At 39.4% G+C, this 19,052-nt stretch overlaps 1 protein-coding gene across 7 annotated transcripts in view; it reads left to right on the forward strand.

Annotated features, from left to right (window-relative positions):
• The window catches only part of KMT5B (lysine methyltransferase 5B), a 49,180-nt gene that overhangs the window by 15,650 nt on the left and 14,478 nt on the right, over nucleotides 1-19,052 (forward strand). For 4 of the 7 annotated variants that reach the window (XM_039840639.1, XM_039840641.1, XM_039840646.1 and 1 more), the window contains exons 2-9: nucleotides 1,874-2,109; nucleotides 8,031-8,178; nucleotides 11,776-11,844; nucleotides 16,206-16,371; nucleotides 16,747-16,856; nucleotides 18,320-18,486; nucleotides 18,780-18,799; nucleotides 18,879-19,015. In XM_039840639.1, coding sequence (XP_039696573.1) covers nucleotides 1,950-2,109; nucleotides 8,031-8,178; nucleotides 11,776-11,844; nucleotides 16,206-16,371; nucleotides 16,747-16,856; nucleotides 18,320-18,486; nucleotides 18,780-18,799; nucleotides 18,879-19,015 — 977 coding nt within the window. In that variant the 5' untranslated portion in view covers nucleotides 1,874-1,949. Of the gene's footprint in view, nucleotides 1-1,873; nucleotides 2,110-8,030; nucleotides 8,179-11,775; nucleotides 11,845-12,033; nucleotides 12,118-16,205; nucleotides 16,372-16,746; nucleotides 16,857-18,319; nucleotides 18,487-18,779; nucleotides 18,800-18,878; nucleotides 19,016-19,052 lie in introns of all 7 variants that reach the window. The other 3 variants (XM_039840642.1, XM_039840644.1, XM_039840645.1) reach the window with 2 other exon arrangements.

Below are 19,052 nucleotides of genomic sequence, written 5' to 3' on the forward strand. Positions count from 1 at the left end.
GTTAAGACCACAGCGTCATCTATTTATTCTTGCATCAGTTGAGTGCCTCTTACCTACTTTGTGTGGTGCTGGATACTGGGGTGAGAAAGGAAAAATTCTTGACCTCAGAAACTCTCAGTCCATTAAGGAGGCAGACAGACCATTACTAGACAGTGCCATAGGGGCTTGCACCCAGGTTTTGTAGGAGGGGTGTCTACCTGGATTTGGCAGTGGGTCGAGGAAGACTTCCTGGAACATGAAGAGATTAGCCAGGCAAAAAGGACGCTAGTTACTACATTCCAGGTGGAGGAGAAAGTCAGTGTCATGGACATTGCCTTTTTCCCAGTCTTTCTATTTCTTTACGCTTCAGCAGTACACTGTTCTTGAGTTTGGTGACTTTTCTTCTAAGGGCAAATATAAGATATTAGATCATCACTAGGAGGTCTTATATTTAATTTGAGAAAATCTAATAACTGAAAAATCTTTAGCTTATAACTGATGTATTGATAGTTTTACTCACCCTTTTTCTATTATTTAAGCAGCAGTGTTTTTCTGGGTTTAGTGAAGCCTATGAGAAGAATCAAAAGGTAGGCGCAGTAGAAGTTGAATACTAATTGAATTGAAATCACGAAGGACCCAGGAGAAAAACACATGTTGGAGAACAATCGTAAAAGAATATTTAATGTGGATCAGTATTTCTTTTTACCTAAGCATGTCACACATTCATTTTACCCCACTGTGAAGTCACACAAAATTTCTATGACACGAAAGAAACCTGAAGTCAAGTAAAAATTAATGTTTTGTGTTCATGTTGGTTATTATTAAAGGTCTGTCCAGTTATATATTTCTAGGGGTATTTTATAGTAATTTATTCTTTGTACTTTGTGTGTTTTTAAAAAGTGAGGGAACTCGACCTTTGGTGCAGCGAGAGCACCTTGGGCACCAGCGCCGGGTTCGCCTCCTGATTTTGCTGCAGGCCGATCGCGTGCCGCTGGGCGCGTCCCCTCAGTCTCTGGCCTCATTCCCATCTGCAAACTGAAGGACTTGTACTGGGATCTTAAAGTTCCTTTAGCTCTAAGGGTCTATGTTTTTGCACTTTCTTATCCTAGAGCCTTTTTAGTCTAACGTATACTGAAAACATAATTCCACAATGAGGTCATGTCATGGACATCCCTCCTCTTAGTCCATTGCCAGCAAATATAACCTATTATATTCTTACTCCTAAAAGTCCTTATACATTACAAGCATCCCTCACTATCCAAATCGTTCAGTTCCCAAATTCAGCTAATTAAAATCGGATAGTGAGAGATACCTCTGTATTAGCAAATATAATCTCTCAATTTTCGTTGCCATTATAAAGGACCGCTAAGGTAGACATTTTATGATGGGCGGGCAGTGCTTTGATATTTGATAAGATACTCTTAAATACCTTAAATGTCGACTTTCAGCTAACAGCAAAAAGATTTGACAAAGCTGTTGTAGGCAAGAGATAACTTCCTTGTAGTTTACCCACAGAGTTAATAGAATGTTGCCAGGTTGTGTAATTTGAGCAGATGATTGAGCTATAAGTAGATATCAGCATAATAAGGAGCAAAGATCATTCTTATTGGTAACCGAAAGATAAGTATTCCTCGAGCACTTCCTGTTTACCAGTGGCTCTTCAAAGTGTGAGCAGTGAGCAAGACAGACTGAGTCCCTCCTCAGAACCTGGGGCCACCACAGACCCCTCAGCGTGACAGGGATGGCGTGGGCGCCAAGATAGTCCTTAAAAGATGGAAACAGGAATTACTAAATTACTTGTAATAGTCTGTCTTTCTCAAGGGTCTGTGTAGCATGGTCTTTTATGTATTTACCTTCCCGTTTTGTTTTGTTTTTCATATTTTGTTTCTGTTAGGAGAGAACATTGAAATTATTCTCTAAGCTATTTGAAGAGAGTGACTAAATGCACCTGGGTCAGGCTGTCTGTGGGTATGAAGTGGTTGGGAGAATCCAAGAACATGGTGGTGAATGGCAGGAGGAATGGAGGCAAGTTGTCTAATGAACATCAGCAGAATCAATCAAAGTTACAGCACACGGGAAAGGACACCGTGAAGGCTGGCAAAAACGCAGTCGAGAGGCGGTCAAGCAGATGTATGTACACACTTCAACTGTCGCTCTTTTGATTGTCATGTGGGGCAGTAGTTCTTTCCAGTGTGTAATGCATATTCTGTTCTCTCTTGTTTTCCAAACAATTTTTATGTTCTCATGGTTAATGATATAGTTTTTTTACTCTTTCAAAGTTATATCAGTTTTTATTCTCATCAAACATTGAGTACAACTTAAGTTTAATGCTTAATATAATAACTTTAATCATGCTTTTATATCCATAATTTTAAATATATTTTGTAGAATTTATACCTAAATGGTTGATCTGTTGTATAAGAAATATTAAAGTACTGCTACTGATTTTCTTAAAAGTTCAAACTGTACCTTTTATATTCAATGTAAGTATTAAGTATGTATTTCTTTAAAAATGTATAGAGCGATGTAATTAATAAAGTCAGCGCTACGTAAAGAGTGTGCTTGCTTCGGCAGCACATGTACTAATTTACATAAGTGGAGTTTAGGGCAGGTTCACACATTGTCACCATTTCTTCTTCTTACACAGGGCGAACAGTCCTTGATCCTGACAGTGAAGCACTGTTGATAATAAGTGACTTTTTACTTTGTTGAGAGTTCTAAGAAATTGTAGAGTCGATACATGTTGCATAGTTCTTTTATGAGTAGTAATATGTCCTGGATCAATATAAACCTAAGTAGGCAGCTATCTGAAGATTGTCCAAAAGCGTATGGCCGTGTTAGGGAGGGCGGCTTTTTCTATTTATTGCTGTTCCTAAGGTTAATTTAGCCACTGCCCAGTAACCTTAGTTTGTGTTGGAATCGGCCTACTCCCAGCAGATTGGGTTAGCCCGGGGCTTGCTGCAGTTTCACATAGTTTGCCCCAGTTCTGATTCATTTCCTTCTTACCTTTTAGGGATTTGTGCTATTCACCGGGCCCAGGCTGCCTTTAAACTTTCTATATCAGATCGGGTCACTGTTCCTATAAAGAAACAGGCAGAAGTCCCTGCTTGGGACAGGAGTAGAGGGAGAGTCCAAGACCGTATGGATTCTCCTCTGCACGGACACCTCACCCCTTAGCATGTGGTGGGAACCTGAAAGGATTGGGAAGTGTAGTGACTACAGCAGTGATATTGGCTTTGTTAAGTAAGTTAGGCATCTCTTTAAAAAAAAAACAAATTGCTACTGGCTGCCGTTGGTGCATCGTAGTGCAAAATGGTCTTAATTAGTTTTAACTGTTGAAGATACATAAGAATCTAGAAAATGACCATTATATGGGCTGCACTTTGCTAAGTGTAGACAGATTTAGAGGCTAGGTTGGAAAAACCCAGAGAGCGTGAAGATGGACAGCATCACACTGAATGTTGTCGGGCAAGAATGGTGCAAAAAGAGCCAGTGAAGAAGAGAGACACCAGTGCTCCATCGTAGATCCTCTGCAGGGACCGCAGCCAGCATCCGAGACACAGAACACATGACGCAAAAACCGACAGAACCAAAGGGAGAAATAGAGAATTCAGCAGCAGTTTGGAGATTTCAGTACCCTACTTTCAGCAATGGTTAGAACAGCTAGGTACGAGACCAACAAGGAAGGAATTCTCTGAACCGACTCTGACGAACAGATGTCTGCAGAACAGTCCACTCAACATCAGCAGAATGTACATTCTTTTCAAGTGCACATAGAACATTTTTAGGATAGACTGACCGTGGGCTAGGCCATACAGCAAGCCTCAGTAAATTGTGAAGGATTGAAATCATACACTAAATGTTCTCTGATGACAGTGTTGTAAAATTAGAAATGAATTACAGAAATTTGGGAAATAAAGATGTGGAAATTAAACAACACTGTCCTGAATAACCAGTGGGTTGAAGAATCGAAAGGGAAATGAGAAGAACACTTTTATATGATTGAAAATGAGGATACAACATACCAAAACTTACAGGATGCAGCTAAAGCAATCCCTGGCAGGAAATTTGTAGCTCTGAACACTTATATTAACAAAAGAAGAAAGATTTCAATCAATAACCTTTTTAACCTTAAAACACTAGAACAAGAAGAGTGTGCAGAAGGAAGGAAATAATGGAATGAAATTAACAAAATAGAGAATAGAAAGTAGAGAAAATCAGTAAAGCTCTGAGTTTGTTTTTGAAAAGATCAACAAAATGGACAAACCTTTAAGCAAGGCCGACCAGTAAAGAGACTCAAGAATCAAGAATGAATGAGGAGACGTTACTGCCGCCTTACAGAAATAAAAAGATTGTAACAGTATTATAAACAACTGTATACTAACAGATTAGATAACTTAGATTAAATGAACAAATTCTTAGAAAGTAATAAACTACCAAAACTGAATCAAGAAGAAATACAAAATCAGAATAAACCTATCGCTAGTAAAAAGATTGAATCAGTGGCTAGGGAAAAAAAGGAAGAAAAAAAAAACGCACTGCGTACAAGAAAATCTCAGGCCTAGATGGCTTCATTGGTGAATGCTGGCAGGTTCTTAAAGAAGAATTAATAGCAGTTCTTCCCAGACTGTTCCAAAAAATAGAAGGAAGGGAGGGAGTGCTTCCTGATTCATTTGACGAGGCCAGTATTATTCTGCTATCAAATCCAAAGACGTCACAAGGGAACTCGAGATCACTACCTCTAATGAAGATGAATGCCGAGTCCTCAGCAAAGTGCTAGCAGACCAAATCCAGGAACCGATGAAAAGAACTCTGCTGTATGACCAGTGGGGTTTATTCCAGGAATGCAAGGTTGGTTTAACATCTGAAAATCACATAATGTAATATACCATACCAAAGGATGAAGGACAAAAACCAGTCATCTCAATAGATAGCAGAAAAAGCATTTGAGAAAATCCAATACCCTTTCAGGAAAAAACATTTAGCTAACTAGGAATAGAAGGGAATTCTTCACCCTAATAAAGGACATCTATGCAAAACCCAGAGCAACTGTCATATTTAATAGTAAATACTAAATGGTTTTCCCCAAAGATCAGGAACAAGACGCAAAATCTGTTCTCATCACTTACATTTAGCATTGTACTATAGAGGGTCTAACCAAAGCAGTTAGGCAAGGAAATGAACTAAAAGGCATGCAAATGGTAAAGGAAGAGATAAAACAATCTCTGTTTGCAGACATGATTGTGTATCTAGAAAATCCTAAGGAATCCACTAAAAACTGGTTAGAAATAACAAATTGAGCAAGGTTGCAGTATTGGAGATGAGTATACAAAAATCAATTGTATTTCTATATACTTGCAATGGACAATTTTAAAATGAAATTAACAATTTTACAGTGACCAAAAAAAGGAATAAGTAATACTTTAAAACTACAAACATTGTTGAAAGAAATTAAAGAATACCTAAATAAAGAGAAAGATATCACATGTTCATTGATTAAAAGACAGTGTTGTTAAGATGCAACACCCCCCAAATGATCTACGGATTAAATTCATTTCCCTTAGAATCTCAACTGGCTTCTTTGCGGAAATTGACAAACTGATCCTCAAATTCTTATGGAAATTTAAGGGACCCAGAATAACTGAAACAATCTTGGAAAAATAACTAAGTTGGAGGACTTGCTCTTCTGTGTTTCAGAACTTACTACGAAGTTGCAGTATCCAAGACAATGTTATCCTGGCATATAGGTAGACATATCCATGGACTAGAACAAGAGAATACAAAAATAAAATAAACCCTAATGTTTGCAGTTAATTCGTTTTTAACAAGAGTACCAAGCAAATTAAGTGGGGAAAGACTAGTCTTTTCATCTGGGGAAGCTGGACATCCATGTGCAAAAGAGTGAAGTTGGACCCGACCTCACACTATGTGAAAAATTGACTCAAAATGGATCAAAGACCTAAATTAAAAGCTAGAACTATTAAACCCCTAGAAGAAAACAGGCATAAATATCCATGACTTTGGATTAGGCAGTGGTTTCTTAATATGGCACTACAAGCACAAGGAACAAAAGAAAAAAGAAAAATTGAAATTCATCAGAGTTGCCAAGTTTTATGCTTTAAGGATACCATCAAGAATGTGAAAAGACAACTCACAGAAGAGGAGAAAATATGTTCAAATCATATATCTGATAACTAGTATCCACAATATATAAAGAACTCTTCTTACAAGTCAACACTAAAAGACAAACTCCAGTTTAAAAAGAGGCAAGGGGTCTGAATAGAGACGTTTCTCCAAAGGTAGACAAATGGCAAGTACACGAGAAGATGCTCAAATCATTAGTCATCAGGGAAATGCAAATCAAAACCATAATATACCAATTCACAACCACTAGGATATCTAGAATCAAAAGGACAGGTAGTAACACGTGTTGATGATGGATGATGTGGAGAATTTAGAACCCTCATACGCTGCTGTTGGGAACGTAAAATGCTGCAGCCACTTTGGAAAGTCTGGCAGTTCCTCAAAAGGTTAATCATAGTTACCGTATGCCTAGCAACTCCATTCCTAGTTATGTACCTAAGAGAATTGAAAACATGTATACGCAGAAACTTTCACATGAATGTTCATACAAACGTTATTGATAATAGCCAAAGAAACCCAGTCCATCTGATGGACTGATGAATGAATAAACAAAATGTGGTCTATGCATACAATGGGTTACTCTTTGGCCATAATAAGGAATAAAGTACCGATGCTTGATACATCATGGATGAGCCTTGAAAACATGGTAACTGAAAGAAGCCAGTCACAAAAGAGCACATGTTGTGCGATTCCATTTTTATGAAATTTTCAAACTAGGCACATCCATAGAGACAAAGTGGATTAATAGTGGCTGCCAGGGGCTGGGTGGGAGGAAGAAATGGACAGTGACTGCTAATGGGTGTGGGGTCTCTTTTGGGAATGATGGAATGCTCCAAAATTGATTGTGGTGATGGTTACACAATTCTGCGAATATATTTAAATAAAAACTATTGAATTCTATACTTGAAATGGATGAATTGTATGGCATGTGAATTATACTTCAATAAAGCTGTTACAGAAAATACAAGATTCGATAGCTTTTCACATACTGACATGCCAGTAATTTGATTGCAAAACATATACTTTAGGCAGGGACTTATATATGTGTTTTTTATTATTATTATTATTATTATTATTATTATTATTTTCTTGAAAGAGTGGATGAGAAGAAGGTTACACCTCTCAGGGTCTCTCATTCTTCATGTCTTAATTTTGAGAGGCTTGATTATACAGCTGGTGTCTTTGCCAACTCCACGAGAAGACCGTCAGTGACACGCGCATCAAATTCAAATCAGCACTGACGAAACTTCATACATGCAAATATGACTTTCCTTTCCTCTCTTTACATTGCTTTTCTTCCACAGTTAAACCCAATTACTTCGGTCGCACATATATTTCAGTCACCTTTCCCATTTTTATCCATTCATTCAAAGTTTGTTTCAGACGGGTCAGTTAGAGAAATAGGCCGGTCATCCTCTCTCCTCCTTTTCCCACTTTCACGTCCTAGTTCTGTAATCATAGGCAAGTTTCGTAACCTCTGGGCCTGTTGCTGGCAAAGCGGGGATGATGGTCATCTGCCACAAGCAGGAAGCTGGAGTGACACCTGGGGACGCCTGGCACTGACTGCAGAAGCGTCTTGTGTTCCTAACGCTCCTCCTCACCCCAGCCCTGTTTGTGGTGGCCCTTTGTGCTTGATAAACATCCCCACCCACCCCATTTCTCAGCTCTTTCTTGGAGGAGTGAGTAAGGCGTCTGAGCCAGAGTCTCACCGCTGTCCAGAGACTGTTCTTAGGAAACCTGATATCTGCTAACCAAAATACTCTCAATAATCGGGTTAGTTTAAGTTAATTACTAAAACTGATTGAAATAAGTCATTTCAGTTTTTGATTACTAGCTTGAATGGGCAACAAAGCTATGGTAGATTTAGTAGATTTCAATTTCAGTTACTTTTCTTTCTCTTTTCACAGGTAATGGTAATTCAGGATTTGAAGGACAGAGTCGATATGTACCATCTTCTGGAATGTCTGCCAAGGAGCTCTGTGAAAATGATGACCTAGCAACCAGTTTGGTTCTTGATCCCTATTTAGGTTTTCAAACACACAAAATGAATACTAGGTAATTATAAGTCTTTCTCCTGAATGAAACAGATGATGTTGAATTTAAGAAGCTAGATGGCTAATTTTACTTTTAGTCAAAATATAAAATGACATTAAAGGAAAGTTCTTTGCTACAGAAGGATTTTCTCTGTGTGAGCCAAGGAAAGCAACAAAAGCTTCTAAGGATCTCATCAGTGTTAATTCTGTGTTCTTATTTTATCTCAGAATATTTCGATTAAAATACAAAGCTGGAGGAGCATCTTTATATTGTTTTAAATGTTGATGGTAATTAGCTGGAAAAAAAATCATACATTCTCTAAAACTTTGAAAATGAGTATGATTTTAAAAAAGCTTTTTTCCTACTTAAATTAGGTTACATTAGTTTTTTTTCATGATTTTATTGCAGGCTTTACTTCTTTTAAATAATTGCCACTGTACACAGGGAATTTTGCCGTCAAGTTTAATCTTTGAGATTGAGCTAAGCATTCAGCTAAGTAAGAGTAAATATTTTTAAAGACACGTGCTTCTATTCAATATGCAGATAAGAAAATAGATGCGTAGGGGCTTTATTATCAGATGACATCTATGTAAAATATTACATCACTCTTGGAATCTGTCATCCTTTACATTTCTTTATTCTAATTCCCTTAAACATCATCTCTCTCCCAAAAAAGGCTCTTAGGTGATTTCGTAACTGACCGCCACCAAACACCGCCAGAGCTCTGCAGCTCTTCTTCATCTCTTAGCTCTGAAGGCAAAGGGTTTTCAAGTCTGATGGAAGTGCCCGGGGTTTTAGAGTGTAGAGCAAGTCCTGGGCCACTGTCCTCTCACTCCTGTCACGCCAGCACTGGTGTTTTGTAGCTCCAGTGTCAGCGAATGCCCTAGAAGGACTTGATCGCCAGGAGGAAGTCACCAATAAGTCGAGGAAAGATAGGAATTGATGAGTAAAGGTGATGAGAGGAAAATCTTGTGTCCATTTTGCCCCCCTTCAGTTCTGTCTCTTGCTAGAATTAAAACAAGATAGTGTATGATTCATTTATCAGTTACATTCTCCATCCAGAAAGAAGTAATTTTGGTAAAATTGTGCCTTTGGTATTTTCATGTAATTTCCTGTCATGTATCTTTACTTACTAAAATGAAGTGACAAGTTAGAGAATTACTTAAATAGTTTCCTGCCTTCACAGGAGCAAGTACTCTAAATTTTCTAAATAGGCAGATGGATGGCTGTCCCCTGAAAAATCAGCAAGATCAGATGCCCTCACGTCCAACTGAAACCTAGTTTACATTAAGTCCATTTCTTTTTTTTTTCCCAGTGAACATAAGAGACCAGTGTTCACTCTCTGGAGGATCATGATGGTATTTAAGTCACCCTGTAGCCTTTTTTTCTTGCTGAATTCAGAAACGTGAATCACTGATTCACATAACAGTCTAATGGTATTCAGGACATTACCACAAAGGCCCATAATTATGACTTGGAATCATCAAGAAAGAGAATATGTTCGTTATGCCTTGTATACTGAAATATGGAAGCATATAAACCATTTTAGGAAGCATTTCATCAAGATTATAAAAAAATTTTTAGTGGTTTAGGAAGGAAATCTGTGTATTCAGAATCTCTCAAGCTTTGACTGTTCAAATCACATATCTGATATGTGATGAAGGGTTGCTTGTTATTGCCTTCTGCAGCAGGAAAAAAGTCCTATTTTCTATAAAAATCCTCCTTGACAATAGTTGTTCCTAGAGTCACTTGAGGAATCTGGTTAAAATGCAGGTTCTGACTCAAGCTATGGGGCAGGTTCTGAGATCCTCCATTTCTGACGAGCCCCTGACCGGCTGCAGTGGGTCTCGGCCAGCCGTGCGGGGCCCTGAGCAGCTGTGCGGGGTCTCTCCTGGCCTTGGCAGAGCACCGAAGCATCTGGCCTGCTGAGCTTTGCTCTGGTGCCGTAAGTGGATAAAAATTCTTTACCACTGGCTTCTCAGGGCTCACTTAAAAACATGTAGTCCTAAAACAAACAGTTTAGGATTACCACACAAGTATTAAAACTTAAGACCTTACCTTGCCCAGGTACCCCTAAATTAAAATGCATCCAGTAAATAACAATTTTTTAATGAATAGAAATTGAAAGATCTAAAATTAAAACTGGTTAAACCAAGTTAAACATGCAGAAGAAGACACTTACTCCTGTTTTCAGTGCAGCATGTAATTCTCATTCAGTTTCTAGTGTAGCCTACTGTCCCCTGGATAGACCAGGCTGGCTTTGCAGCAGCGTGGGCACCTCAGGCCCCATGGCTGAGCAGTTGACGTTGCTCTATCAAGGGATGCTCTCGGCCTTTCTCCAGAGGCGTTCATTGCGAAGGCGCTTTAACAGACCCTTGTAAGCTGACAGTTGGGAGCACGCAGAAATTTATTAGTAAAGCCGTTACTCTTACTGAATGGTGCACATTTTCATTCAAATCTTAGTGGACTTACTCAGAAATAAAATTTTATCCTAGTTCTTCATCTCTTGAGCAAGAGTTTAACAGAATGTTGACTCACATCATTTTCAGAGATACTATTTTATAGAGAATGAGGAAAATTTATATTTCTTAAATTAATAGCTTATGGACGTCTCTCTCTTTGAGGTGCAAAAGCAGTGACTAGAAGATAGGATTGGAGCTTGGACTTTAATTCTCCAAGCTGTCTGTATGTTACTTGCATAAGTGGTCTCTCTGTTCTCATGTTTTACACCTGTAATTTGATTGTCACTTTTTGTTTTCTCTTTTTTTACGCCCTTTTTCCTCCCTTTGACTTCTTTCCATATACCATCAGGAACCATGCTCAGAAACATAGATGTTTAATGATTTGGGAATTTCCCAAACTAGCTGTATTATGAATGCTCATGTTTTAATCCTAATATGTCCCTCTATTTACCGACAAGTATGTCAGAGATGTAACACGAATACCTAGAAATAGTGTAAACAAAATACTAATTTCAACTTATTGGGAGATATTTAGATTTAGTTGACATTTGTCAATCGTGAAACTGATGTTCTTCCTGTTAGCCAGAGAATAGAGTTGCTAGTAATACCTCTGATTCTTTTAAAAACCAAAGTGGGGAGATGGGCACTGTAAAGCAGAGATGGTGCTCTGAGAAATAAATGCCCTTTGTTGAGGCTGCGTGACCCAGAGATTCACAGTATCCCGGGGAGTCTAAGGGGGGCAGTGAGCTGAACAGGAAATAATGGTGCAAGGAAATGAGAAGAGTCATCTCAGGGCACTTTTTCTTTGGAGCTTTTCTTGAATTTTCTAATCCAAATCTGTACAGTTTTTACTCACCCTTCCACTACTGTGATCATCTAATTTTTATTTTTCTCATGTGTGATTATTTATATCCATTCTTGGACATGAATTTATAAATCGCTTTAAATGTCACTTAGAAATTAAGTGCTTGACTAGAAAATATAAAGAAATTTTTAGACTTCCTGTGCTGAGCCTACCCATGGCTTCACGAAGTTCTTGAATATCACCGTGTTTTAAGGATTTCTGCTACAACTGATATTATAAGTCTGTTTAGAAATTACAAGTACAAATTGTGGAAATAGTTTCTGATTGTTGTTTGTTTTTGCATTTATATAGCGCCTTTCCTTCGAGAAGCTCAAGGCATTTTTCCAAATCTGACAGTTTTCCTCACAACAACCCTGTGAGGTAGGTGGAGTGCATTGCAAACAATAATAAGATGCCCGCTTAACCTGTCGCAGCCTTGATGATGTTCTTTTATGTTACGTAATAGGAGGTGTCAGCATAAACATGATTTTTAGAAAATGTTGCAAATCTTTAAAAATAGTCGGTCTTCGTAATAGCTGTATTGAAAAAACCGCTTGTGCTCCATAACAGGGTAATTTTAAGAGAAATCATTCGTCAAAAGATCAGGAGTCACTCCACGGGACTAGCTGAGCACTGATTGCAGGACTCAGCCAGGTATGTTTCCGGTGCCGTTTGTGTCCGGGCGAAGCGGGAGCGGAGCGCTGTAGTTCGGTTCTGGTGCCTCCCCCGGCGGCGAGAACTGTCGGTTCGCGGTTCCACTTTCTTCAGAGGGGAAGGTGTGCTCACGGCGTCACCTCAGCGTTGCTGTATTTTACATCTTAGATATTTGAGCGTTTTTCTCCCTTCTTTCTCCTGTCCTTGCTCCCTTTTTTCCATCCCTCTCTTCAGGCAGCCCTTGATTGCACGTGCTAATGGAGGGCCTGGGAGCACAGCTGGTCCAAACCTTCATTGCCTCAGTGGCCCGCCTCTTGGGTTTGGAGAGAGAAAAATCAAATGGCAAGAAAACCTGGGAAGTCAGTCACTGGAAAGAGTGGGGAACAGGGAAGTGGGAGTGTGAATTCATATGTTTTCTTCTGCCCTTTTTAATAAATGATTGTAAGTGACATTTGTTTATTAAAGCAGCCATTGATCAGAGGTGTGGGAAGAGAAAAATAAGTGTTTGGTTTATTTAAAGTAGCAACATCGTGTTGAGAGGGAGGAGGGGCATATTGATTTGGAAATGCCAGATACCTGTTTTTCTTGCCTCCTCGGTGACCCCACTTCACCCCAGGTACTACATTTAAAAGTATATATTTGTGTCCACCGCTTTAACTGCATTGTCAGGGTACCACCAGCGCTGTTTCTGGCTGGGCTCGGGGCTAGCGCTCCCTGGCAAACCTGAGTCAAATCCTGTTCTGATCATGCAGCGACACAAGAGGCCCCCAGAGTCCGCATAAGAGAGTAGGCTCAAAGAAGGCCTGGGTAATGGTCCCAGTCCTCCCATTAATTAGCCCTGATGGGGCCTTATTGTCCTCATTCGTGGAACACGAGGGTTGTTTTAGATAGTCTGAATTTTCTTAGAGCTTTAAAAACCAGAGTATAAGGGTGGCTTTGTGCAGTTTGTGTGGGAGCTTTAGAGCAGCTGTGATTAGGGAGAGGACGCGGGTATCTTTCTACTCAATAATAGAGAATTATTTTAATTTTTTTTTTCTAAGGTCCTCGGTGCCTTTTGCTCTGGCCCTAATAGTGTAAATATCTTATATTATTAAATGATTTTTATTTCCCTGCAGAGTTTGTTATAGTGGGACGGGACTTGACCTGTCAGCCAGGTGACTTTGATATACTTCTACGGGATTATCAAAAACAGCCGTCTCCTCCCCTCCCGGCCCACACCAGAACCATTTCCTTCTTTCTTTGCCTCATTGTCTTTTCATGCCTAAAGCAGCCAACTGTGACAGTAAATTTTGACAGCAAATTACATTTTAAGTGAAATGGAGGTTCTTGCTAGTGGGTAGCAAGTAATAGTTTTGAGTATTTTGTTTGTGTTTCAGCCGATTGAAGTCAGGAAAGCAGAAAGGAAAGTCAGCTCAGGAAATGTAGAAGGCAGGCTATTACCAAATCCAGAGTTGATTATTTTGTGTTGGTTTTAGTATATAAATTTTTTGGCATCACGAACAAAGAGTAAACAAAGCTAAGGATAACTGAAAGGCATTTTTAGACAGGAAGGAACACGTTTCAGGAAGTAGAGAGCACACATAAAGCCTGTCTGGAATAGCCAGTGTCCATTCCAGGTTTGTAACTTTTTTTCTCTCATGTTCTTAAAGCTTTAGGTAAATTTAGCTCTGACTATGACTTGCTTGCTAACATGTGGGGCCATGAAGTTATTTTAAAATCTACGTCACCACTGGTCGCTTCCACACTGAACATGTGAAGATTGCTTCGCTCTTTCTGTTTTTTTTTTTGCAGCCCTGCAGTAACGTCATGGATTATTCATCGTATTTGTTCAAAGGGAACTATTGCTTTTCTGTTTGCTGCGCAAAACGTGGGTTATCCCGCCATTTTATATGTCGTATTGCGCCAAGTGGAATGCCTTAGCTAACAGCTGCTTGATTGTCTTATCTCTCCTTCATATGCAGATAACTCCCCCGTGTAGGGCTGCAGCAGGAAGGGTTGAAGAAACCCAGTCTTGGCAAAATCACGTGTGGCACACATCAGTGGCTCCGTGGTATAGCTGTATGGAGGTTCGGATGCTCCCACTGTGCCGCGGCCCTTTAGGTTATTGTAGTGGTGATTCTCCGATGCTCTGTTCTGTCAGTCTGGTTAAAGGCATTCTGCATTGTTTAAAGGACTTCCGCTCATCTGTGTGTCAGTGCTGATATGTTAATTAACTGAACATGGACATGAAGGCATTGCCATTTCTTCATGTACCTTGGACGTGTTCGAACTCTTTCAGTGAGTTCTGCTTAATGGCTCTGAGAGCTTGCTGAAACTAGAGTCTCCTGTAGGCGTCAACACGCCTTAATCTATCTGAAGTCCTCCAGAGGTCCTGTCTAGTGAGCGGGGTCACATCTGTCTGGGACCCCCTGTCTCCCCTCGCCTGTGCGCTAACACTTCCCTTTCTGTGATTGGCCAGCTGATTCCTCCATCCTGTTCCTCTCTTTGAATCCAGCCTTCTACTTAGATGTCCTCTCTCTTTGCCTGCTGCCTTTTGATTCTTTCCTGCCTATAGTAATATTTTGCTTTTTCTTTAGAAAGCTGAATTCACCACTTTCCTCATTGTCCATATCAGTGTTAACTCCAGAACGCCTTCCTAAATATTACTTTATAATTTCCATACTTTCAAGAGCCGTAGCAGTGCAGTTTGTACCACATTGACATGTATTTGCACATGGGTACCTGATATAACTTTTTGATGCATGTGTATGTCCCAGTTAAATTCCCCCTTGCGGAGTTTCTCATACCGTAACTCTGTTTGTGTATTCCTTAAAAACAACTGGCCTGGAGGGGAAGCCTAGATGTCATTGTGGCTAAGGTGGCCACACCTTCTCTCGCTCCTGTTCTCACCTCAGCGGCAGTGTACGCAGCACCTAGGGAATAATCCTGGCTGAGATATTGTGGCTTAAAATTTTACCGAAATGGTATGAACACGTTTAGGGTAGTTTATGTAGAAAGAAATTCTGCTCGAATGCTTCCTTCCCTGGAACTTGTGCTAGATCTTACCTCAGTTGTAGCATTTCAGGTTTATGAAGTGCACAGTTTTAATTGTTGGAGTAAGATGCGTACTTCAAATATTTTTTTCTCCTGAGCCATTAATATTTTTTCTTAATGTATGTTAATTGAATAGAAATCCGTGATTCCTATTTTGGTTGGATGTTTAAAAAAAGAACTTTATTTGGGAAAATATGCCAAATGAAGTTAATATGAGAAGAAATTTTGAAATTAAGATCCAAATCCCTTCAATTACAGTATACGTACGTGTTTTTTGAGATCGTAACTTCAGCATGAGGGGCGTGCAAACTTAAGTCTTACTTGGACTGTGACTGTATCACGTGTTATTATATAGCTACAAATGTAATATTCTGAAGTCATTCTGGCTGATTGTACAATAGAAGCCTTTTAAATTTCTACCCCAACAGTTTTTTCTTACATCACCAAAACAGCAATATCACTGTTAAAGTTGTACTTTTTGCACTCTTTGTTTTCTGAATGCAGTTGTCAGAGGTTAATTTGACCTGTTGTTGGAACATCAAGGTGTATTTCAAGACCCAATGGGATACTTAGTTTGGGATTTTTCTAACTATATGCAGAGAGAATGTTTTTGTTGATGGCATGATTTTTCTTGTTTCATCATTTTTCTAAAGCTTATTACTTGGCACTCTCCTGGCTTGATTCTGATGTTTTAAAAATTTTTTGTCATTCTAACACTCAGCTAGACGAGCTCTATTCTAGGTCTTTGATTTTGTACCTTCCGAAGCAGATGACGGGTGTAAGCCTGAATCAGACAGCATTCGTTTGAATCATCTGATCCCCTCTCAGTTAATGAGAAAACAGTAAAATAAAATAATTACAATGCAGTTTGAAAAAAGAGAAATTATATTTCCCGGTGATCAATATTACTTGAGTAGTAATTATCAAGATTATTGTTTATTCTCCTTTATAGGTCTGGTGGTTTTTAGATTACCTCTTTCTCAAGGTCTCTTCTTAACAGTGGCCCAAAGGTGATGGCAGGTAACTAAAGTTATTGTTTTGATTTTTATTTTCAGATTTCGGCCTATTAAAGGAAGACAAGAAGAACTAAAGGAAGTAATTGAGCGTTTTAAGAAAGATGAGCACTTGGAGAAAGCTTTCAAATGTTTGACTTCAGGCGAATGGGCACGGCACTATTTTCTCAACAAGAGCAAGATGCAGGAGAAGTTATTCAAGGAACATGTACGTTTCTTTATAAGATTATCCGTTTGGATAAGAATAAAGGAAACTAAAGCCTAAATTTTAGTAAACACCAGAACTTTAAATCCGTTTTTTGTAAAACTAATCACGTGAAAACCTAATAACATACAAGATTATTTGTATGACTATCCAAGGAGAAAACTGTCATGTAGAAGTGAAATTCATTGTGAACTTTTAGAGTAACATAGCCAGGCCATTACTCAATATGGGCAATTATAAAATACCAACAGAATTTGTTACTTACCGATCTAAATTTTTTTACATTGTTGTTGGTGATTTGCTTTTATAATTCTGGAAAAGTCTAGCAGGATAGGCAATCTAATATAAAGTTAATGTGAATTATTTTTTTCGTTTTAGGTGTTCATTTACTTGCGAATGTTTGCAACTGACAGTGGATTTGAAATATTGCCTTGTAATAGATACTCATCAGAACAAAATGGAGCTAAAATAGTTGCAACAAAAGAGTGGTAACTATTATGCTAGTATAAATCCATAAAGTAATTTTGTTTAAAATTCTCTCAAATTACTGTTCAAATGCTGAGGAAGTCGTGGGAAGGAATGAAGCCAGAGCTCCCCCTAAAGGAGCCAGCCCAGTGTCAGCGCTCTGGCCCAGCGACCGGGCTTTATCGATTATTCTTTATTCGTCCTTATCGACTGGAATTAGATCTGAGTTGACTCAGATCGTCCCTGCAAGCCACAGTGCTTTTCGTTTTCCTTTTACTGAGTCTGGATGCCTGCGCAGCGACAGGGCTACGGGAAGGTTCGGGACGTCATGCCGGGTAACCTGCTTCCAGAGTCAGTCCTTTACTGGCCTAGAAGAAAGGCTGAGTGTGAAGCCTCTATGATCTCAGGAATTTTACAGGTGGAAACTTCCTAGTGCATTGTCTGCTTAAAAAAATACCCATGTCCCAGCTTAAATAAAAAGAGTGAAGTTGAGCCCCGCCCACTAGGGGAGATAACAGCCATACGTGAAAGAGAGGATATGTGGTTATATATCCTTCTCTCTAGTGCCTTTTCCTACCTTTTCTCCCAAAAGAAACACATAGACCCCTCTCATATACCACCCCAATATTTCTGTAGCAGAAATTTTAGCGTCAGGTGCCTGAAATGGAGTGGGCAAAGAGCGTCACTCCCAAGCTGGGATGTACGTGAGCGTATGTTGTCTCTCTTGGGATGGCATCAGGCCTGCTCATCAGCTCCCGTGGTTCCGTGTGTTGTGGATGGCTGTGGAAGTTTGACATCTTGGGTTCTAGAGCTGCACTGTCTAGCATGGTAGCCACCAGCCACATGTGGCTACTGAGCCCTTGAAATGTGGCTCATCTGAATTGAGAAGTGCTGTCATATGAATGCTAGATTTTATATTAAATTATATTTTTCATTAACATAGCTTATACTGATTACCTGCCGAAACAGTATTTGGGGTATGTTGGGTTAAAATACATTACTAAAAATAATTTCACCTGTTTTCTTTTTCCTTTCTTAATGTGGCTGCTAGAAAATGGAGGTTCTGTGCTTGGCTCGCACTGCGTGTCTGGGGCGCGGTGCTGCTCTAGCGGGTGGCACCCCAGTTCTGGGTCCTTGTAACCCTTTCCTACTGCTTGTCCTGTCTCTTTCATCCAGTGTCAGCAAGTCGAAATCAGTGCAGCAGGAGTCCTGTCTGCTTGCAAGACACTGTGCTCGGTGCTGCAAAGGCACAGAGCACACTTGTACCCTGTGGGACTTCCCAGCCTCCTGTGCGGATAAGGCCGCTGCGCAAGTGACCGTGGCACAAGGCTCTGGGGTTTCTAGGTGGGGAGCCGAGTGAATCAGCTAAGATACGCATAGCTAGGTCTTCTCAATTCTTGGTTTTTATTGGACAGGCTTATTATATTAAAAGAAGCCTTATTATTTATAATTACTAGTAATTTTTAACATCACATATTTTAAATAGGAAACGAAATGACAAAATAGAATTACTGGTGGGTTGTATTGCCGAACTTTCAGAAATTGAGGAGAACATGCTACTTAGACATGGAGAAAACGACTTCAGTGTCATGTATTCCACAAGGAAAAACTGTGCCCAGCTCTGGCTTGGTCCTGCTGCATTTATAAACCATGGTAAGCGACATTTCTCAGGTGCTAGCACTAGTGTTGAGCAGTACTGCTAAAAATGACAATGACCATATCAAACTGAGCAAGACCTTTATCTTCCCTTAAAGGAGGGTTGGAAATGTGATTTTTTTTTCTCCCACGAACTTATTAAAATAAGTATTCCTGTAGTTTAACTTGAGACCTAAACGTCTATCAAAAGCTATAAAATTACATGGAAAGCTTATTTCAGATTTCTGTAATTGTTCGTGTTTCAGATCTTACCTACAGTTAATTGACTTTATCTTTTGGACATTTTTCAGATTGCAGACCTAACTGCAAGGTAAGCATAACATTTTTTTATCTCAAATATTTAGTTCCTGTTCAGGTACGAGTTTCTCAGTGAGTGCATTTTATTTCAGTTTGTGTCAACTGGTCGAGATACAGCGTGTGTGAAGGCTCTAAGAGATATTGAACCTGGAGAAGAAATTTCTTGTTATTATGGAGATGGGTTTTTTGGAGAAAATAATGAGTTCTGCGAGTGTTACACTTGCGAAAGGTAAAGTAATTGAGTACGATGTTCGGCTTTTACGTTA

The sequence above is a fragment of the Pteropus medius genome, unplaced genomic scaffold (genome assembly GCF_902729225.1).
Source record: "Pteropus medius unplaced genomic scaffold, Ma_sr-lr_union100, whole genome shotgun sequence".
NCBI lineage: Eukaryota > Metazoa > Chordata > Mammalia > Chiroptera > Pteropodidae > Pteropus > Pteropus medius.